This window comes from Malaya genurostris, chromosome 2, assembly GCF_030247185.1.
Source record: "Malaya genurostris strain Urasoe2022 chromosome 2, Malgen_1.1, whole genome shotgun sequence".
Classification (NCBI taxonomy): domain Eukaryota; kingdom Metazoa; phylum Arthropoda; class Insecta; order Diptera; family Culicidae; genus Malaya; species Malaya genurostris.
Window position 1 is genome coordinate 252,317,339 of NC_080571.1, and position 17,131 is coordinate 252,334,469.

The 17,131-nt window shown below is 36.7% G+C and overlaps 1 protein-coding gene across 11 annotated transcripts in view; it reads left to right on the forward strand.

The window, feature by feature from the left end:
* Window positions 1-17,131, forward strand: part of LOC131429493 (tyrosine-protein phosphatase Lar) — a 415,517-nt gene that overhangs the window by 266,033 nt on the left and 132,353 nt on the right. For all 11 annotated transcript variants that reach the window (XM_058593632.1, XM_058593642.1, XM_058593640.1 and 8 more), the window contains one exon: window positions 13,816-13,998. In XM_058593632.1, the coding sequence (XP_058449615.1) occupies window positions 13,816-13,998 (183 nt within the window). The remainder of the gene's footprint in view (window positions 1-13,815; window positions 13,999-17,131) is intronic.

Genomic DNA, 17,131 nt, shown 5'->3' on the forward strand with positions numbered 1-17,131 from the left:
AAGGATTTTATTCTAATATAAAATATTTTGGCACTTGGTTCAGCGCCGATTCTCCATTTTAACCGCTCCATCTGGGAACGTAAATCGATTGCTTTCCGAGGGGATCGTAAAGTCTCTTCAGTTAAATATAGGGTTTGGAGAATATCAATCTGCACCGGAAGACTGTGATTTGGAGGGAGAATCAGATGAAACACATCAAATCATTTGCATAAGCGTTATTTGAGGTTCCCCCGACGTGGATACATTTTTGCATTGATTTGCATATTTTTTCAATGATTTTTTTTCTGGAAATTTCATTTTGCTCATGCGGAATGAAATAAATCGACAATACGAGAAGCAGCATAAATTAAGCAACAAAAAGATTTATTGTTTTTCTATTCTAACAACAGAAATTATTGCATGCTATCAGTAGATGCAAAATCATAGAGGAGATAGAATAAATGTTGTAAAGTTAAGATGTGTCGTTCCAGAATAGCTGACATTTGGATTCATACAACTGATATAATCGCACAATTCTTCCGATCTTTATGACTTGACAAAGTTGTTATGTCTAAACACGAAATGCTATCACTGAAATACTGAGGAAGGCTGTCAGTAACGGTTGGAGCTGCAATAAGAATCTGGCTGTGATAGGTTTGGATCTGGGTCAATGAAATTTTTAGTTGCCCAAATACTTGCCAACTGATCATGAAGTCTATTCATATCTCGTTATATCAGAATATTCAAGTACCTAAGAAAAGTGAATAACATTCGAAATTCGATTCGAGTTCAAAATACTTCTTCAGTTCAAAGCTCTGACAGCTACAGCAGTATGATATAACCTTTCTAAAATCATCCCTAAAATAAGACTAGTTGCGCGGAAGATATGTTGTACAATAGACATATTTCCTGTCTCAACAGTCAATAGTCTGTTTAACCATGTCAACAAAAACATCTCGATGACTTAGGTATAAGAAATGCACTATCTGCAAGCATGCATACACGAAGAATTTCACGTTTAATTATTATATCTGTCTTGTTGAAAGTATTAAATATTACTGGTTTCGACGGTAATTTGCAGTCGACTAGCACGTGCGACCGTATGAATTTACCAGCCAAGCAAATGTGATTTAGTGGATTAACGGATTATGTGACGCAGTCAATTAACGGACGTACTATGATTCTCGGTTCAAGTTGGAGCGGTCGCTAATAGCTTTTTTTTTCGATGAATTTCACGTCATAGAATTTTTCAATCACACAATATTGCATGTTCTTGCACGTAAATTAGCTTGCTTCACTCATCTGCATCTTACATGATATAAAATCACATATTTTCGAATTGTGTAGCTTTCCAACGAAAAAAACACAAGAAATTCTCTTCTTGTAACTTTCAAGTTATGGAAATGTTACCTTTCAACATAAAGTGAGATAGACCCCCAGTTTGAGTTCGTTCGTTCAGTGGCTTATGCTTATGATAGTTGAAAACAAATTGCTTTTTTCAGAGATGCCAGGTTCACGGATCATGTGCTGCGTATATTTTAAAAATGACACAGATTTTCACAGATTTCTGAAATCAATTACAGCAATGAGCCCCTAAAAGTCATCAAATTGCTAGGGAAAACCATTTTTTGCTTAAGGAGTGTATCGATAAGTAGTTAGCAACATTCAAACAGTTATTACTCTGAAATGGCTTAATTTTTTGCAGCGTGTTTTGCGGTGACATGTTTGTTTACATGTCAATAACAGCTGCGCAATCGATTGGTTTTGGTACGGTTGATCGTTTCAATGACGAGCCGAATTGATCCGGAAACGCGAAAGAAAATTCTGCACACTTGGTGCTCAGAAAGTGGTGTCACGTACAACGAAATTGCAAAACGGGTGAAAGTGCACCACACCAGTGCACAGTGGTTCAAAAGCGCAATTTCACGCTCTTAATTGATAACTCATAGGATCGTGGTTTTTGAGATACAGTATCTTCAGAAAAGTTGCTCAGAATGACAGACGCCATCTTTTGGCAAATTTTGTTTATGTGATTAATCCCCCTAAAAGTGAGATAAAAATTTTATTTCAGCTCAGGGCCAACATAGGAGATAAGTTACTTCGACAAAGTTGTGCAAAAAGTTATTTCAAACAAGTTTACTGAAGGTACTATTCCCGTAACTTGAGTATAATTCAAGATATAATGTATTTTCTGAAAAGGGTTTTCAAAAACCAGTTTTTGTAAGAAGACATATATATTTTCAATTTATATGAGTTTTTCATGTTATACAAAGTTTTTCATCTTTAAAAACTACACAACTTTCTCGAACATACTATGCTGCTATCATTTCAGTTTAATGAAATAGAGCAATTTTTCATGTTTTTTTTACATAAAATTCTAACTTGTCTATTATCAAAAGGCGCAGGAAGGTGCAGATGAGACTACTTACATATTAAACTGCTTCAAAAGAGCTTTCATACCGTGGTTGAATTATTCGTCTGCGATCGTCTGCAGGCGAGATATGTTCTTTTCAAATATCCTTGTCCTTGACATTTGCAATGATAAGGTTCATTGTATTTGAGATCAGATTTCAGTATATATTCATTACTATGGTACTTGCCACAAAATATTTTTTTTTGTGCATATTGAAGTCTATAAATTGAATCGTTTAGTAACTGTTTTGTCACGACTTTTAAAAAAGTCATCATCAAATCGAACTAGGTTATGTCATCTTCTGGTAGAGAAAAGTATGATCAAAACTCATTTTTTAGTTATTTGTATTTATTTTATGATAGCTGACAATGTTCTTAACCAGCTAAAAGACTCTTAGCATCGTTCGACAGATTCTTCTTGGACTGTTTTGGCCATTTAAGAATATTTGTAACCAAAGGATCCAATGAAACTAATTACCAATTCGTGGGATCCCGATTCGTAAGTAATCTGGATTGCTCGCGTGTATAATAACCCCGACATCTTTATAAAAGAAACTTCTTAATCATTATGAACAGTACAATATAGCAAGCGATTATCGATCTCCACTTTAATTGATGAATGGAGGATATTTATCCGCAGAGCTTTTCTATAGAAAAAAAACTTATCAAAAAATGACATAACGTAATTCGACATGATAATTGCCTTTTTTCAAAGTCGTGGCTGCTTATATACCTTTTAAAAAACGTCGGACCGTTAATTTCAAAAAACCGTCTGTAATTATTACTAAACTTTTTTATGTGTAGACTTCGATGTCCATAAAAACCATAAAATATACTGAACTCTGATCTGATATACAATAAACTTTATCATTGCAAATGTCAAGGACAAGGATATTTGAAAAGAACATATCTCGCCTGCAGACGATCGCAGACGAGTAATTCAACCACGGTATGAAAGCTCTTTTGAAGCAGTTTAATAAGTAAGTAGTCTCATCTGCGCCTTCCTGCGCCTTTTGATAATAGACAAGTTAGAATTTTATGTAAAAAAACATGAAAAATTGCTCTATTTCATTAAACTGAAATGATAGCAGCATAGTATGTTCGAGAAAGTTGTGTAGTTTTTAAAGATGAAAAACTTTGTATAACATGAAAAACTCATATAAATTGAAAATATATATGTCTTCTTACAAAAACTGGTTTTTGGAAACCCTTTTCAGTAAATACATTATATCTTGAATTATACTCAAGTTACGGGAATAGTACCTTCAGCAAACTTGTTTGAAATAACTTTTTGCACAACTTTGTCGAAGTAACTTATCTCCTATGTTGGCCCTGAGCTAAAATAAAATTTTTATCTCACTTTTAGGGGGATTAATCACATAAACAAAATTTGCCAAAAGATGGCGTCTATCATTCTGAGCAACTTTTCTGAAGATAATGTATTTCAAAAACCACGATCCTATGAGTTATCAATTAAGAGCGTGAAATTGCGCTTTTGAACCACTGTGCAGTGTCAAAAATATTATCGAGAAGTTCGGTAAGACCCTTTCCATGGAGGATTTGCCCCGATCCGGTAGGAAAACGGGTCCCAGCCAGCCCGGCCGAGACTTAAAAGTGGTTGAGTACATCAGGAAAAACCCATCGGCGTCAACGCGGGATTTGGCCAAGCAGTTCAACACCAGCATCGGGATGATTCAACGGATCAAAGTTCGGAACTCCCTGAAAACGTACAAGAAACAAAAGGTGCCGAAAAAGTCCCTGGTACAGCAAGTTCAGGCCAAAACAAGAGCGCGAAAACTGTATAACCGGATTCTACAGAATAAAGACGGATGTATCCTGATCGACGACAAAACCTACGCCAAGGAGGACTCTCGAGCGCTGCCCGGACCGCAATATTATACGAAATCGGTGTACCAGGACCTGGACGACGCTGACACCATGGTGGCGATGGAAAAGTCTGGGCAAAAGGTGTTGGTCTGGCACGCAATTTGTATCTGTGGTTTGCGGTCGTAGATTTTCTTCACTTCGGAAGGAAGGTACAGTGTCCCAAAACATGCAGGAGTAAAAAAGCTGGACAGCTGCCACCAGGAAAGTCACAAAAGTAACTGTGCAGAATTTAATGAAGAATGTCAAGTCCAAAGTGCGAACGTTTCACAGATATAATCGTTTTCTTCAATATAATCAGTGAAATGCATAAAAATGTAATTTTTCTACAATATATCGAAAACTGATGTCAAAATATGTTTTTTTTTCGCTTTTTTATTCAATAATCAATGTTGCTAACTGCTTTTCGATACACTCCTTAGACTGATTTTTAGTTCGAACACAGATTAAAAACAATGACATGACATCCTTGGCTATCTCAGTTGCAACGTCGAAGCGGTTTTATTGATGACATTATTGATGGATTCGCTCGACTTGCAGCATGCGGATTTCTTCTATTGTATCGATGATACGATATAAGCTTAATTAAAAATATCTCATCCAAAAGTGTATTGAGATTTCATAGTATCAATTCCTCAATCTTTAGTTTTCACTTACAACGAACTGTTACATTTGATAATAATCAGTGCACAACCCGCGTATTTTGCCACTCGACGCCACTGGATAACTCAAAAATTTAATTTTCTCAAACTTTTGGAAACAATGAGGAAACCTCATCACGTTTGCTTGCCTTTTTTGCACGATATTTAGGTAGTCTCAGTCCCTATGTTCAACTGGACGAGTATAAAAGGTTCGGTTGTCAAAAATCAATAATTTCTTCTTGTGCGTTAGGCGGGATTGGACTCGCCACGACGCGAGGACCTTCCTCAACAACAACAGACCTTCTGCGTAATGTAAAGCCTCATTTTGATTGGATTCTGGAACTGAATTTTAAAACTGAATTTTGGAACTGCGTTCAGAACCTGGATGTTGGCCCACCCGAATTCTAAACTTAATTTAAGGTTTGGAATTTAGTTCCATGATTCAGTTTCAGATATTGATTCCAGAATACAGATTCAAAATTTACAACGAGAACTCTGGATCTGGTATCTGGATTATATTTTGGAACTTAGTTTAGTGCCTTAATTTAAGTTCGGAATTCGTATCCAGAACTTCAGAACTCTGGAACAATGTTCAAGATACTGAACTCCGAACCAGAATTTTGATACTGACTTCCAAACCATAATTTAATTCCTGAATTCAGTTGCAGGATTTATTGTCTGAATTCAGTTTCAGAATTTGTTTCCTTAATTCAGTTTAATAATTCATTTCCAGAATATAGAGGATCTAGAGGGTCATTTCACCGAAAGTCGTTTCGCTGAATAGGTCATTTCGCCGAAAGGGTCATTTCGCCGAAAGTCGTTTCGCCGAAAGGGTCATTTCGCCGAAAGGGTCATTTCGCCGAAAGAGTCGGAAGCGGCGGCCTCTTGCATACAAACCTGTAGCCGCCTCGTTTGCCCGGTCTATTCAAAGCTAAGTTTATTTGCTTTAGTTAGGTCCGAATGAGCGGTAGAGAGGTCGGACAGCACACAAATCAAATCGATGTGACGAAGCCGCATTAGATATTTTTTTACTTAGTAAACGGAAAATACCACATACATTTGCTTGGTAGGTACACCTATGCAATTGCTTTGATGCATAGTGGCTAATAGTCAACAAGTTTCTTAAGGAACTCCGTTCTGAGGTTCATGAATCCATCTTTATTCAAGAAGTACAATTGTAGGTCAACAAAACGGGCGTTAATGTATTATCATTCATTTGTGTTTATTTTAATTCAATTTTAATTAAAATATTAAATAATAAAATATTGCAGGAAACGGCGAAATGGCTTCCGGCGAAATGTCATTCGGCGAAATGGCCCCTTCGGCGAAATGACCCTGATTCGATCTAATTAATAATTAATAATAATTAAGTTTGTGATCAGAATTCTTGATTTGGATTCCGAAACCCGAATTTTTCAACTGAATTCAGAACCCAGGTTTAGTTCTTTGCTACATGCTGGAATTGGGTTCTGGAGCTAGATATTCCAATTCAGGTTCGAAATTCAAGTTCAGAATTCAATTCTTCAATTGAGTTCGGAAATTCCAGAATTATAGAATTAAGTTTGTGATCTGAATTCTTAATTTGGATTCCGAAACCTGAATTTTTCAACTGAATTCAGAACCCAGGTTTATTTCTTGCTACATGCTGGAATTGAGCTCTTGAGCTATATTTTCCAATTCAGGTTCGAAATTCAAGTTCAGAATTCAATTCTTCGATTAAGTTCGGAAATTGCAGAATTATAGAATTAAGTTTGTGATCTGAATTCTTAATTTGGATTCCGAAACCTGAATTTTTTAACTGAATTCAGCACCCAGGTTTCGTTCCAGTTCCTAAATGTGCTGAATTCAGGTACTGGAGTAGATAAATAAATGGTGGCAACATAACATAGGATAAATTTCTCAAATCGTTTCGTTTTGAAACCATTCAAATATTCCCAATGAACTATGCGAAGTTTTCCTACACTGAATAAATAAATCTACAAAGTAAACTACAACATTGTTTGTTGTATTATTTTACTCTCATTTGTTCAGTGTTATTTAAGTGATAGAAAATGTTTGTTGTCAATTTGTCATACTTTAGTATAGATACACCGTTACAATTCTGGAAACGAAATAGTACACGGAAAGACCGAAATCAGCATTTTGGCGAAAAAATTAGTTGATTTTCTGATAATAATAATAAAATATTTGTTGAAATGGCTATTTTTTTAGTTGAATTCACCAATTCAACGTACTGTCATTTTTTAGCTAAGGCACACTTCATTTCCATTGAACTAATTTTTTAGTTGAATTAGAGAAATAAAACGTTGTTTTCAACCAACATAAATGGTTGAATTGGCTTCGGCAATTTGCAGCTATGTGGCGCACTGTCACCGAAAAAAACGTTAACACCGTAATGACTACTAGCCACTAGATGGCACACTACTACCGGAAAATATTTCAGTCGCGGTAGTCTTTTCTATATTGGCAGGTATAAATACGATGTTGTATTGGAGAAAAAGACATAAGCGAAACATAAACTTCTTTTTGAAAATTTTTCTTCCAAATCGCTGCTTTCTTCATTCGACTTCGCGAAATCGACTCTCTCACTGAAAACTTTGAGCACTCGAAAAACAAAAACCGAATACAAGTAATACACCAGACGGAAGGTCGCTTGGAAGGTTGGAAGATAGAAAAAACATCAAGATAGAAAAACATCATATACAATTAGAGTGCAACATTCGAAACTCACTTCACTGTTCCGCGTAAAAACATTATTTCGCACAATCGCTTCAAATGCGCACAAATTCTGAATAAATACACTTTCCACTAAGAGTTTACGTCATTTCTACAAATCGAATCAGAAATTTATATATGGATATATCGTAACACATGCAAAAAACCTCAAAACAATTTGCAAGCAGTTTCAACAAGACTGTCCTTTTTAGCATTTTAATGGATTGTTTTACTTTGACACTTCTCATGGGTTTTTGGCTAATAAACTTGTTAATTAAACCAATTTCATTTTTGTGTTCTTTGTGCTGTCCTTCAGTACTGGTGGTGATAGAAAATAGATACAAATTTTCTGATTTTAATAACAAATTAGTTGTCAATGAGAATTTCGTGTTGGATTGAAATATTGCTGGTTTTTGTCCAGGATATTCGACAACTAAACAAATTCTCTAAAAATAAGAGTTTTTTCCAGCAAAGTAAATTCTCAATTTTAACTAATTTCATAGTTATTTTGGAAATTTTGTTGTTAAAATCAACTAATTCAAAAACAGTAATGCGAATTAGGCACAGAGCTAATTTCGGTCGTTCCGTGTAAAAGCTGCTAAATTCACACGATCAATTATCTAATACAGACGATTATTGATATTCGGAAATGTGAAAAAAGCATGTCAGTTTCATTTGTATTAATGTTCTCTGACATTACCTTTTTATTTTTGGTGCTTGTTATATAACAACTTGCGGTCATAACACATTTGCTCTTCAAAGCGACCCATGAATGTTTTATTTGGAACATTTTGCGCATTGAAATTGCACAATTTTCGAACACAGATCGGGGAGAAATCGAGTATATTCAGTTCACGACTGACGGCATAGAACAAAAAGCTAGCGGATCGATTGTTGGTTGGAATAATTCCGCCAGATACAACACCTCTCTGTTTAGTAAGTTCCTATCAAGGAGTACGTATTGTTATTCTCATCACATATTTAATTAAACTTATTGGAAAAGGAAATAAACTGTTTTTCCGAGATGACCGAGGAAACTTCAATACTGAATACATATAAGAGAAAAGCTCTCTATTGAAAATTTAGGATGTGTTATTCTTAGAATAGGGTCTTTATGAGATTCTAACAGAGTTTAAGGAACATTAAAATAAAGGTCGGGTTTGAAGACTATAACCCATGCATTAGCAGTTTGAGTTGAATTTCTAAGTGGCAATGGCCTCTCAATTTGAACTGATAATGTTTTGATTTGTCAAAGGCGAAACGCAAAGCAAATGAAAAGAAAAATCAACGAACAAACGGACTGTGAAAAATGTTTAAGAAATAGGTTTGGTAAATGTGTGAGGGATGCTCTCTTGCGGAATGATGCTGCAGAGCGAGACTGATAATTGTACTGTGTAGCACTCGTACACAGATGAACATGTGGCTCAATTAGGCAAATTTCTGCGTTGTTTTTCACACGCCGCGTAGTTCAATTGGGAAAATGATTTCTCTGGAGAGAAAGGATTCATTCGAGTCAGTGATGATTTTTTCGTTGCATACTGATAAAATTTAAAATCAAGCTCAAAACAAATAAATCGCAAATGAAATGTTTTTTCTATTTTTTACACAAAACGGATACTCTACAAGCGTTTTTAGTCAGCAAATTTACCCAACCCCCGGAATGAATTTGCGCTATGTTGCACAAGCAGAGTAGTCTTACAGGCAAAACTTTGGCCTTGGATAGATAAAACAACGGGTTCAAGTCTTTGCAGTATTTTTTTCACAAATTCTTATTTCTACTATTTAATTCATCGACCTTTGTTTTAGTCATTTTATCGTTGGGTTGGGCTTTGTGGTTAATTTGTCTGTTTTTGTAGTCGAGTACTAACTGAAGTACCAATGGAAGTTTGAAGCCAAACTCAAGTCGTTTTAGCAACAAAATAAATAATTTGGAGAAGCTATTTTTTCTATACAAATACAAATCCACATTTAATTAGTTCTAGAAATGAATTCAAAAGCTGCTACTTCGGCAAGGAATCTGCAGTTGTGTTCTGTTACACTGCGTAGCGTTGTGACGATAATCTTGGCGAACTTTAAACTGATATCGTGTTTTCAGCTTATAGATAAAAAAGAATTGCTTAGGAAACGGCTTTGGAACTGATACCATTGAACCTCGCTCACTGGGAAGAATGAAGAACGGAATTAAGAGCGATGTTGATCACTAACTCGTGTATAAGTTTTGTGTAATTTACATAGAGTTATTGTACCAATTGTCATCTAATTAGTAATCATTATGTTATTATGTCAATTACTAGACTTTCAATCAACGAATTATGATAAAATCGAATACAATATCTTTGCTTTGGCTCTAGAAAGCAATAGCGCCGAAAAAATAGTTTGAAAATTGTTTAATACTAATCTATCAGCGACGCGAAAATTCGAAGCGAAATCACGTTAATTTCATCTTACTCTCAATGTTAAACTATCGAACAGAGACGGCAGATCTCACTCTAACTAATGGTTAGCGTTTATGAGATGACTAATGGAACTGAGATGAATGGGGGTACTGTTACCCTACTACAAGGAACTGAATTCAAGGATAATAAACATTCAGAAATCATCTAAAAATTTCGTAACCAAACCATCCAAGTATGCATCCGTGAATAATAGAATCTGGCCAAACAAACAGATCTTCTTCAAAACTCATTACAACACTCTTTTAATCATTTCATTTTCATTCATTATATCGCACACTGAAAGTTCACTCACTTCCTGCGCAAGGAATTTGCACCCGAAAAAAAAACAAAATGGCCTGACGCTGAAAGAAATGAATTTTATGATGATCTTGTGCACCAGATAGTTGTAAGCATTTCAAATATGGCCCGATGGTTTGTTTAAGTGAAATTACGATGAAATAATCAATTTGTTATGAAAATACTTTAACGAAAGTCCATTATAATCTAATAGTATATTCTACAAATTAATACCATTACGACGATATAGTTCAATTTGAACTGTTCTGCACTGAAGAGTCGAAGACGAAACGTAAAGAATAGTGAAAACGGTTATGTGCTCATAGCACAAAAACGGCTTTTAGCCAAACCACTAAATAACACATCTAGTGCTGGGAATCAAAAATATTTGACATTGGTTTGTTTACACTTCTGAAGAGAAAAACTGGTGCAAGTTTGATCGAAGTAGTCCGCGTTCGATTCGGAATAACGACAAATGGAACTCGAAAGAAGAAAAAAATTTGTGCACAAACTCCTGGAAAATCCGGAGTTTGTCGAGTGCTCAAAACCTACACAGACTGTGGGCTGTGAAATTAGCGGACCTACAGTAAAATGTTGAGGTGAGTTATAGCCAACAAAACAACTTTCACTTTTTCGGTGCGGAACATCCGTCCCAGGGAAGGCTACAAGTCGTACTTATTCAGACAACATCCGAACCAACACAAAGAAGCAAAATTTCGAAGCTAAAAGACGTACAAGGCTCTTGTACGACCTCGTTTGGACGAAACACATATATGACGAAACATACGTTAAACTCACTCAAAAATGATATGCCTGAAAGATTTGTTTACCGACAAATTTGTGAAGAAGGCTATGGTTTGACAAACAAGTCTATATCGAATAATATCAGAGAATGCGTGTATTGTCGTTCATACACTAGCATAGAGGCATTATCTTTTGGTTCGATTTGGCCAGCTGCCACTACTTCAAGGCGGTGGTACATTGCCAATAAGATCGATTTGGTCCTCAAGCTAATGAATGCTCCAAATTGCCCGGTATTTTGACAAGTCTAAAAATACTGGGCAACGAAGCACCAGGGCAGTGCGAAATGGAAATAAAATCTTTGCCGGTATCCCTTGGCGAGTGCTGATAAGCTCCATCCAGAGGAGAGCTCGAGATTTCGTTAGAACTGGACAAATGTAACCATTTTATGCTGTAGCTTTGAAGCTTTAATAAGAATACTATAAAGTAACCGTAAATGAACTTTCATAACTTATTGAATGATGAATCACAGGTCTTTTTGTGGGCACCATTTTACTTTTAGTCAGCTTTTATACTAAACCAACGTGAATTCTAACTTGAACAAGCTTCACGCACGGCTGGAAATATCAGTCATGACTCCTGAAGCAAATTTGTAGTGAATTCAGTGCGAAGGAAAATGAAGCAACAAATTGTTTTCGCCACCCGCCGTTGGATTCACCAAAATGATATATTTTTATGCTTCACAAAAACTTTACTTTTATTAAAAATTCATTGTCTATGTAAAAAAAGTCAACTCCAAACGTTTAACGAACTTTAGTACCTTGACGCCGAAGAATCCGGATAACGGCAACCGTGAATTGAACAAATCGTCAACGACAACAACAACAACAACAACAAGAAGAAAAAAGCTCTTTCAGCATCGATTTTATTGTCATTATGATTTCATCCTGCCAACATCTCTGGCTCAATGAAGTTCCCATTCACATTTCATCGCACGAGCCATTTCGTGGTAGGCTTAATTTTCACTTTTTGTGGAGAAAGTTTTTGCCTTTCGGAATTTTGACAGTGATTTTGCGAAAAGCTTCGGTAATAACTGTGCAGCTCGGTTGTGTTTGAGTTTTCTTTCAAAGTCGTTTATGCGGTTAATTTCTGAATAATGTCTTTATAATGTACTTGATGGGACACCCTTGGTTTTTGGAAGTACGTTTGCTCATTTTCACTGTTCCGCGTGATTGTTGCAAAGTCAAGCGGTTCAACTTCTATCCAGGAACCTACGCAATCGTTCGTTTCAAGTTTCGGTGTGCTGTTCTTGGTACAAATTAGAAGTTGGACTCAACAACATTTGAAGTTATTTCGCGGGCGAGTGAACCGTTGCCTGTAGCGAATTTCAGATTAATCATGGCCTAGATAGTCTCATTCCGTCTGTGGCAACGGCCATCATTCGAAAACGGTGCAATATTTCATTTCATCCGTCCCATTTGAATATTTTGCTGAGGTTTGTCGCTAAGCTGGCACACTACTTCCAGCCTCCTTTCTTGTTCGTATCTCCCGCTCCGCACAAACACTCACACACAATGTCCTTATTATACAGTTGGCGCGATGTTCTGTTTGACAAATTGACTCAACGCTGTCGACACGGTGCTCTCCTATCTCGCACTCTACAGCACAGGGAAACTTTCGTACCAGATGTGCATTCCAAGGCGACGAAAACGACGACGACGGCGGCAACGGTGGAGACGGCGGAAAACGTCAAATTTCCTCTGAATAATAACGACTTTGATGTTGGTGGTGGCCTCCCTGCCATAACAGACTATGCCACGCTTTTCCAACGGGTGGAGGCGGCGGATGAGTTTGTGTGTGACGATGTGGATCTTCCATCCACGCGGCAGCAGCCTTCTCAAGTTTTGCCGGAAAATAAATGTGATTCGTTTATTGGGTAGCAAATAATTTTCAATTAATCATCCGGTTGGGGGGTGGGTGGAGAGGATCGGGGAAGGTAGCGAACTGATTTTATTAGCACTTGTCTCCAAAACTAGCTGCCTGTTTTCAAAACGAACGCCTTCTATTCGGTTAGCTTTTCAAATTGAATTAGACTGTTTTGTAGTCGAGTTGAAAAACTTTCCCCATGTTGAACTAATAAAAGTAAATAATAATGTCGAACTCGCCTGGGTAGTGTTTGTCTTTGTGGTTGGGAATGAAATCGTTTGATAGATTTCTTCCGAAAATAAATCAACTGTTATGGATATATCAAAATCCAACATTAATTATTTTTGATGAACAAGTTTCTATTTGATTTGTGAAATACCGTAGTATAACCATTCGAAAACAGATACCTCAAATATCAACTGTCGTTTCCTTTGAATAGCTTCAACGGTTCAACGATGCTGTGCCATTTTATCAAACAAACAAACAAACGAAAAGATCAACAAAGCAATTGCTCTGGCATTTTTCCCCCACAACTCACCATTCATTCTGTCATCAGAAATTAATTTCATCTGACCAAAAATCTTTCCTACGCTTCGGTTTCTTTGTTCCTCGGTTGGCTTTTCCAGCATTTCACACTAATAAAATTCAACCTTACTGTCTGTCTTCAGCGCACTGCTGCTCTGTCAGCCATCGGCCGAACGTTCGACTAACCAACCAACCATCCAACCAACGAACCGTACTCGACTTCCATGTTGACACTGAGTTTCTTTGTTTTCTTGTTGCAGCTGACAAAACGCCAGCAGGCTTCCCAGTCATCACTCAGAGCCCTACGACGCGCGTAATTGAAATTGGCCATACGGCCGTGATGCAGTGCAAGGCAACCGGAGCACCACCGCCGAAGATCTACTGGATCAAGGACATGAAACGTGTCGACATGACCAATCCACGCTACAGCATCAACAGTGAAGGTAAGTGCGATGCAGTGGAAAGCAATGGGGCAGGGATTCAGCACGGGCTAGTGGAAAATTTCAATGAAACGATCGTGACACGGAATAACACCCCGTGGCAATTGGGAGCGCTCCAGTTAGTTAGGGGTACCATATTCCGAACGGGATGGTACCATAGATACCATAGATAGGTGGTAATTGTGGAATGTATTAGTGCTGCTTGAGGGGCCAGAATGAGAGTACATTCTACGAGTTACTAGACTTCTGCGGGAAGGTCATTTGTACAGATCATTTCACCGCATTGTACGGTGTGTTAGCATATGTACCGACATTGCTCTACGCAGCTTCCATTTAGATCCATCCTCGCATCACTTGTTGGACCCCTGGGCATGAGACAACATTGATTCGTACGTGGAAGTGAAACAGCAAATGCTCCGCAAATAATGGAAATTAAAGAAAAGCATCAGATTTTTTAAAGGGCTGCTGGTAATAGTTTCGTGTTTATACAAAAGGAAACCAAAAATATAACCGTGGAAATGTTAACATAAGTATTCTTTCGTGAGAGGCTCTTGCCCACATTTATACTGTGTTGGAGCAAATTCAGCAGCTGCAAGATTCATAGGGGTGGTCTATAATATAACTGAAACAAACGTATCCCCAGCAAACCGTTTTAGTTTTATTTATTCGAACAGTTCTACTGTCAAATTGGAAACTGGTGTACTATTTTTTCTATATTTGAAACACATATAAAACGCTGCTGGGGCTACCAGTTTATTTTACTATAATTGCTAGATTTAAATTTCAAAACTGACATAAATTATGCATCTAGAACTAGAACACTACTGAATATGCCCTTACCGATGTGAGATAATATACTATGCAACTTCTCAGATGTATGCTCTAATAGAGAAGCATTTTAGTGTAATATGAATTGAATATAACTTGACGTTACGAATTGTACTGTGAGCAAACGTTCTGGTTATCGAAATTCTTATGTGGATAAAAGTTATTCGTTCAACCTGTCGGCCTATTACACCGAAAACAACACGTCTTTCAAAAGTTCCCAAAATATAATAGAAAAACTCCAAACGTGTGAAAATCGATTAGGAATTACATGAGATGTCATTTTGGTGAGGGTTTTTGGCCATTGCTTACGGTACTTTCTGAACCGGAATTCAAGGACCAAACAGTAAAGCCAATGCATTACATTCCTTTTGTAGAATTTGGCCTTTATGTTTCAACAGACTTCGAAGACTTCTTAGCGTACAGAATCATTGTAAGGCTAGTAAGGAGTGTATCGAAAATAAGCTATCCACAAATTTTTCTTTCAAATTATGATAAAAAACGATATTTTATTCAAACTAAAAATTGATCCGTTATTGTACGAGGTTAAAATTGAGTATTATAAAAACCGAATGAAATTTAAGTTATTCGTTCAAGAATTTTCGAACTTTTGATCGAACGCTCTTCATCAAGTTTCAGACAAGTGTTGCATCGCATTTTTTGGACGCTTGAGACCAAATTTTTTTTGAACTCCTGCATGTTCCCAGCTGCCTTACCAGTCTTCTTGAAGACTCTCTTCACGATTGCCCAGTAACGTTCGATGGGTCGAAGCTGAGGGCAATTTGGTGGATTGATATTTTTTTCACCGAAATTTATACCCTTTTCCGCAAGGCAATTGGGAGTGGTTTTGGCATAGTGAGCCGACGCTAAATCCTGCCAAAACAGTGGAGGTGTACTATGCTTCTTATATAAAGGCAGCAATCTCTCCTGGAGACACTCAGATCGATAGAATTCTGCATTTATAGCTCCGCTAGTGTAAAAAATGGTTGATTTCAAACCACAGGAAGTAAATAGTTAGATTATTATTAATTAGATTATGTGATTATAACTGAATAATTCTCAGTTTAAATTTTCTGTAGTTTGCTGAAAAATAAACCAAAATACATAATTTCTAAGAATTAGAGAGCGGAGATATCAGAAATCCGTAGATATGAATCGGCATTGGAAATTTTCACATCAGGCTTGTCGGAAACACCAATCTGTTGTGGACTTCACGTACGACCATTATACGACGTTACCCAATAGCATGCATCAAACATAGCAAACAAATCACCGGTCGCGTGTGTTCTGCACAGAAATCTCTATTTACGAACGAAAGCGGAACTTCGCATTTATAATCATATTCAATTGCATTTTGTTATCCATATTATTATAAATACTTCTTGAATGCACTTGACGATGATATGACGATCCTAAAATAAACTTTAGAATCCTAGGTAGTGTTCCACAATTATTGGCTTATGTTTGCCTTTCTCATATAGAAAGGCTATACAATCATTGTGAAAACCGACTTTTGAACCGAAGCCCGGAAGGCTGAATGTCATACACCATTCAACTCAGCTTGACGAAAAGAGCTAATGTCTGTGTGTGTACGTGTGAGTAACAAATCTTGTCACTCACTTGACTGAACCGATTTTCATCTTCTAAGGTTCAACTGAAAGGTCTTAACATACCATACGAATTTTCCAATTTTCATTTGGATCAAACCCCTGGTTTCGGGTGTACGGTGTTTAGTGTGAAAATGTCAATTTCAGGAACATTTTTTCATAAGCTCTTTCTTTAAATTAGCTAGTAAATTTCTCCAGTTTGTAGTTCATGATGGTCTGTAACTGGAGAAAGGATGGATAGTCCCATAAATAATTTGCTGAATTTTGAATGTAATAAAATGGAGCTCTCTTCACTTTCTCACATGTGATTGAATAAATTTTCACTAACATAGATTCAAATTTAGTATATCAATGTAATAGTATTATACAACAGAAATCTTCAAAACTTTTTTCTAAACTTTTTATAAATTGTGGTATTTTTTGAAATTTCTGCTGTAATATATTGGAGAAAATGAATAATATGAGGTAGCATTACAACACTAGGTGGATTAAAACAGGTTTTTAAATTTAAATCTGTTGATGAGAGTTTAACCGTTGTGCACTCGAAAAAAAAAACACCTTTAACCACCCGAATGGGTACCCGGGTACCCATTTTTTTAAATCGCTGTAAGTTGAGCATTTTTCAACCGATTGAAGTAATTTTAGCACTGTTGGATTCAGGAACTTAAGCTCTTTGGGATTGGTACCCATAAAGATGGACATGG